Source organism: Morone saxatilis, unplaced genomic scaffold, assembly GCF_004916995.1.
Source record: "Morone saxatilis isolate NCDOM2014 unplaced genomic scaffold, NCSU_SB_2.0 Contig10, whole genome shotgun sequence".
NCBI classification, from domain to species: domain Eukaryota; kingdom Metazoa; phylum Chordata; class Actinopteri; family Moronidae; genus Morone; species Morone saxatilis.
Window position 1 is genome coordinate 12,051,273 of NW_023339652.1, and position 6,406 is coordinate 12,057,678.

A 6,406-nucleotide genomic window follows, 5' to 3' on the forward strand; every position below is an offset into this window, starting at 1 on the left:
ACTCAAAACGTCATAATATGATTTATCAGATACATGAGGTATGTTTTACAGTGGAGCCAGCAGAAAGTGCCACCCTAAGGCCACACAATGAGGCTTTTGCAGTGGTGCAGAATTACTCACCATTGTCCTAGAGTGTTTCCACTTGGTCAGCTTGTTCAATATTCTCAGCAGATTAATGCAAGAAAACAGGTTTCTCCAACAGAACTGGTTGTTGTCTCCTGCTTCCTAAAAAACCCACACATACCGAGGTCATCATAAAATACACACGGAAGGCTACTTTATTAGTGAGGATCAATCAGACGTCACAGTGACAGCGCTTTGACTCACCAGGCTCTCAGCTGTGAGCTCAGGCATCTCATGGACCACACAGTGGGGAAAGTCCAGAACACATATACTGCAACAAAGACACACAATAACACACAAGAAAGTTAAAAAAGAAAGTTTATAAAGTCTTGTCTACTTTTCGACAGCCTGCAACTGAGCTAAAACAGGTTGTCCTGACAATTCCCCCTGCTGAGTAAGACTCAGCGGCTTAACGTTATTTTTTACTTTCACACCTGAATCTTGTGTCATTGCATTGCTGCTGCGATGCCATCTGTGCAACCTGCCCATGATCCTTGGTTACCTGTCTTACCAGCAGGTCTTCAAACACAAACCCTGTGTGTCTGTCGAGCACATTTTTTTTTTAAAGGTACAGTAAATATGCACCAAACAAAGCTGGTCAGAACCGCAGTGCTTTTTTGCGAGGCCACAGAGAAAGAGAAAATGATCCCACCTGTTTTTGGCACTGATGTAGGACATGATGTTCTGATTGAAGAACTTGAGGATGAGTGGGATACAGTTGGCAAACACCAGGTGCTGGGAGACAATCTCAAACTGCAGGGAAAGAAGAGGCGGCAGTGCAGAATAGTTAGTGAGTCTGACAGTCTGGCAAAGAGCGACGACAAGAATGTGACTCTTACGAATAAAGAAATAAGTTTTACATTTCTGTTTCTTAGTTATGATTCGTCTTTTGTGGTCAGAAAGTGCTTTTCAGATGAGATAAAGGACATTTCTGATTATGATATCGATGGGGCTCACCCTGGGAGGGAAAATCCATATCTCAAAACAAATAATCCTGGAGCTGATAATCCTGTATCATTGATGAGTTTCCTGTGTGGGGGTAAAGGTCAAGAACTAGGGGATTTTTGTTCTCATGCAGCAGCTGTACAAATCCTTCACCTCATCCAAGAAGCTTTACTAAGAAAAAAAACAGAAGCAATTCTGCTGCAGAATCTATCATGAGCTCATATTTCAGTATTTTATCGACTGTGGTTCCTTTAAAATGTGCTATATTTGTAATGATTCCTGGATGAAGGATTTATATAAAACATGCATCATTAAAAACAGCTCTTATAAGACAACATTTGTGCAGCTGTCATATAATGTGCAAGACTAATCAATTTGACTTCCCACTGTTGCTAACGCGTCTACATGTAATCGGCTTTTGTGGCAGCAGAGGGCGCTACCACTATAACTCTACAGAGCAGCCAGTTAAAAGAGTGTGAAGGAATGTCCCTTCCTAGGAACAGAAAGTATCCCTGTTCCACTTAACCAATGTTCAACTGATTGTGGAAATAAAACAGGACATAAAGGGACAAATCCTCCTTAAAAAAAGAGCAGATTTTAGACCACCTCTTTGAGGAATAATGGCACGCTCGACCGGATAATTAGGGGGGGAGGAGGTGTATGGATACTAGTGTATGTGTGTGGGGGAAGGTGAGGTGGAGAAAAATGAGAATAATGTAAGAGGATGGTAATGTGAGGTGCCTGTGGGTGTGTGTGTGTGTATTTGTGTAACCTGATAAATATGGTTGAGTTTGAAGTGTTTGAGGAGCAGCAGGAGCAGAGCAGAGATGGCCTTGACGATGATTTCCTTGTGGCGGTTCACGTCGATTCCCAGCTTCATGCTCTGGAGGACCGTGATACTGGAGGACACACAAACACTAACTGTAAGGCCTTCAGGTCTCTAATAATAATACAGCTTTGCCTCAATAAGAGGAAAACATAACCATGAAGAGACCGACTGTTCACGCTCTTTTGAAAACAGATATTCTGATTAATCTGTTGACGATGCATCTGAGGTTATGCTCAGGCACAGCTGGATAAATAAAAAGTGTACAGCGTCAAACCAAGCTGAAAGAGCACAGATTTTCATTGTCTCGAGTCGTCTTTAAGGTCTCTGGGCGAGTGTCAGCTAGTCTAAAACTAGGTCACACTGCAGACCAAAAACATCCCAGTATAAGTGCATTTTCAATAGTATTCCATCTACCCAAAAATAGAAGACTTTCCTTACTGATACTTGAAAAGATGTTGCTTTTCAGAGGGTTTATTTTTCCCATTACACCCTTTTATTAACAATCTACTGCTCAACAAACAGCAGTTGTAAAATGTGGTGAAATTTGACAACACAACAAGTATATTTTATCTTCAAGCCCCTAATGTGAATGTGGCTCTAGATGTCTGCAGAGGCATATAAACAGCACCATCAGAAGAAAAAAAGATCCAGACAAACTGTAGCAGTCTTTCTACTTACGGCATCTCCTCAGGCAGCACATCAGCCAAGATGTTAATTGAGTCAGTTTTGGCTTTGGAGGTTGGAGCTGCAGCCAGCAGCAGCTTCAGGAGGGCAATCTGACACAAGTAACAACTAAATATTAGGCCTCAGCTGTGTTTGAGATCCGTATTTTGTTGCTAAAATGTGCTTTGGATGACATAAGAATGCTTAATAATGAATGTGTGTTCATGTAATTGTTTAGCTCCAAAAACACATTTGGCAGCAGAATAGTGTGAATCCAGGGTCAATAATGCCAATCAGAAGTAGATTATGGGCCACTCACCACGTATTGGGAGAGGTTAGGAAGCATACCGAGGTACAGCATCTCTGTTGGTGTCTCTTCCACCTCCTCCTCGCCCTACACGACACAAAACACATAAAATTGTGCGCACAAACGACATTCTCAGATCACCCACGTTTCAGGGGCTGAGAACACAGCGTTGTTTCTATCTTTAATAAATATTCACCACGTTAAATATTCAGTTCATGTTTCTGCGTGGCTTTAAATAAAGAGAAAGATTCATGGTGAAATTACCGACCAGAGTCAGTGGACACTGTTGCAGCTCCTCCTCCCGTTTGATCTGGACCTCAGCGATGGACACATATTTGTGCTGGGGAAGAGACGTTATGAAACTAAGAACTTATAGATATATAAATGTATATGAAATGTGTTAGAAGAAGTGTTCATTAGCATTGCTAAATGACACCACGGGGGGTGATTCTCTGTGTAAGTACAATTCTCAGTTTGTTTAAAGAGGAAGTATAGATTTTTAAAGCGGGATGTCAATGTCAGGGTACTTAGCTGTAAGGGAGTATTGATTAGGAAAAAACACTCCGGCAATAATGAGGTACAGCAAAGGAGAAGAAGGACATCGGGAAAAGTGGATCTGTGTATAAGTGACTGAGAGTGAGAAATGAGAGGATGAGATGTCCCCACTCACCTGTTTAAGAGTCTTGACGCTCTCATGGATGGGCCTGGGCAAGCCCACCAGAGTATCTATATCACTGCAAAACAATGAACATCATTACCCCAGACTGAAAGAAGAAAAAGATGAAATGATATTTTATTGTCTCAGATGAAATACCTACTTTCCCAGAGTAAAACCGATGAACTTGTTCCTACTGGTCTCAAGGAAGTGCTCGATGTCTTTCTCCCTGTACACACACAGGCTGCAGTCAGATTTGACATTCATTTGAGAAACACCTGCTGCCACACTCCTGCATACCAATGAGCAACTATTTTTCAAGGGAGCACTTACATGTGTGCACACACCCACACAAACAAAGTAGAAGAGCACACCACACTGCATTAGCTTTCTCAAATCTCATCAGTCACACTGCTGCTGCTCTGAGTGTGAAGGGTTCAGAGCCTCCTACTAATCGGCACTTAATCAGCCCTGTTTGTTGCAGCACCCGGATCCACAGACATTGCAGTAAACGCACTTAATGATAAGGTTCACTAAAGGATAGACAGAATGTAGGTTTTTTGATAATGAATGCACGATAAATGCAGTACTATATAATGTGTGTGTCCTCTCTCAGTTGCTTTATTCATGTCCCAAAAGCAGCGGCAGCACCCTGGGAGGACACACATGCTACTGGCTGGAACACACAGATGGAGAGCGTATTGCGAGATGATAGCGAGGAGAGAAAACAGAGTTTTCTAATTTTGTTTTTTAACTCCTTGAATGGTGGCAAAGATTCAGGGTGGGAAACTGACACCAACTGCCAGCCAAATGGTGTTAAGTTGTGGTTGTGGGTGGGAAGTTTTCTCTGTTCTAGTGGTCAAAATGGCAGGTGGCCAAGCATCATTCGGAGGTTTTATTCTGTGGTATGAGAGCCTTTAAACTAATAAAAGATCGGACAGGGATTATCAACAGCTAAAGTAATGAGTAGCCGTATTATTTTCCATAGAAAGGTCTCACCTAAGCACTTCCTTGCTGACTTTCAGGATTATGTGTGGATATAATCAGTGTAATTTATCCTGAATAAAGGCAGAATTAAAACTGTGAGAGGGCACTTTGGAGCACTTAGAGTACAAGCACATAATGGCAGCTTTGTATTGTTAACAATATAAAAACCTTAAGCAGTATTTTAGAGTTAGTGTGTTTACTTCAGACTATTAAGTGCAGGTAAAACCAGAAATGAAAACTGTGCAGTTAACCTGACTTTAGGGGCCCAGGGGAGGCCCTTGGGGAAGTTGACCCTTTCTGTGGGGGGTCTGAGCGGAGGCGGAGGAGGCGGGGGCTGGATGATGACATCGCGGTCCAAGGGGTCCACCTCGCCCTCGATGCCGCTGTCTGTGTCCTCGGGGTCCTCCTCCTCATCCCGGGCGTCGTCGTTCTTGAAGGGATCACGCTCGTTGTAAGTGTCCAGGCTGTCCTGCTTGACCAGGGGCTGGGAGGGAGAGAGAGGACAGGTGTTCAACTGCACTGTGAGGACTGAGAGGACTAATGTAAAGAGTAACATGACCTATAAACACACACGGAGGAGTAATTAAAACTACGAAATGACCCACCACATACACTTGATAACATGAATTACCTTGAACCAAGTGTAAACCCATTGTGACGTCACCCATTTTTTAAAGTTTGTTGCCACGTTTGTTTTTTTGGACCCAGAGGTGACCATATTTGGGCGAGAGCGTGGAGCTGCCTCTATCCTGATTGACTGAGAACCCGAGGACTTGCCATGGTAGCAACTTGTTAAATTACACGCACTAAAGCATACCCTGCTTCTTCGTCTATTTTACTTTAAATGGGACCATCATTTACAAAATGAACACCAAGCTGTATAAAAGAAGACTTGGTAGACCATAAACTCATTAGGAAACTTTTTACTGATGTATTAAATCAAGTGAGAAGTAGGGTAATTTTCTCATAAGCTTACAGTTACTACAGACTGCTAGCTTGCGTGTTTAAGGCAATTCAGCTCTGGCTTCACAGACGTGAAAACTCTCTCCACTATTTATTATAAGGTCATTTTAAAACCATGTTTAAACCCTTAACAAGGAAACTCATGCTCTTCAGTCGTCAAACCCACTTTATTTGAAACTCTAGTGGAAAGTTTCCAAAAATAACAAATACGTCACAAAGTTTTTAGAAATGTGTATAAAATGATGCCAAAGACATTTAGATATTTCCATTTGATGAGAAGTGCAGCCATACATTTTTTAAAAAAAAGATTAAATTCAAACTCTTCAATTAAGAATTGGGACAAGCTGAAACAGGCTATATACTTTGTGATACTGTCAAATAGTTAACTTAAAACCAATCTAATGGGAATCAAAAGAGGAAACTCTTCTTTTATTTTGAAGAGGTCAAGACATTTTGAGTTATGGTCAATATACTGGTGTCTGTACACCAAGTTTGCATTATTCCCATTTGTTTTGCAATGCATTACATCTATACACAGCAGGATTTAGTATCTCCCAATTGCAGAGAACATAATGGGCCAAGTTCAGACTGCAGCTATAGCTGTAGCAGTAGTCTTAGGGGAACAGATAAGGTGAGTTTCTTGCGGACAAAGCATTACAAAAAGCTGCTGAGAACAAGAGTTATTTTAGATTTATCAAATATTGGCCACACTGAAAACATACAGTTAGAATCCTTACAACTAATAACACTAACATTTGTGGAATCGATCAAAATTAAGTATTAATGTATCCTAAAGGACTGGTTCACACTTAAAAGTAGTAAAAAGTATATATAATCTTCTCTTTTCTTTTTTTAATGGTTTAACATTTTGGGAGAATGCTTATTCTCTTTCTTACAGAGAGTGAGATGAGAAAATCAAAAGCAACCACTCTCA

General features: G+C 41.3%; 1 protein-coding gene across 3 annotated transcripts in view; it reads right to left on the minus strand.

Moving 5' to 3' along the window:
• Positions 1-6,406, minus strand: part of strip2 (striatin interacting protein 2) — a 26,967-nt gene that overhangs the window by 2,536 nt on the left and 18,025 nt on the right. For all 3 annotated transcript variants that reach the window (XM_035673994.1, XM_035674002.1, XM_035673986.1), the window contains 10 exons: positions 4,761-4,993; positions 3,686-3,751; positions 3,538-3,601; positions 3,136-3,207; positions 2,880-2,954; positions 2,576-2,673; positions 1,841-1,967; positions 776-876; positions 328-394; positions 121-225 (listed from right to left, as the gene is read on the minus strand). In XM_035673994.1, the coding sequence (XP_035529887.1) occupies positions 121-225; positions 328-394; positions 776-876; positions 1,841-1,967; positions 2,576-2,673; positions 2,880-2,954; positions 3,136-3,207; positions 3,538-3,601; positions 3,686-3,751; positions 4,761-4,993 (1,008 nt within the window). The remainder of the gene's footprint in view (positions 1-120; positions 226-327; positions 395-775; positions 877-1,840; positions 1,968-2,575; positions 2,674-2,879; positions 2,955-3,135; positions 3,208-3,537; positions 3,602-3,685; positions 3,752-4,760; positions 4,994-6,406) is intronic.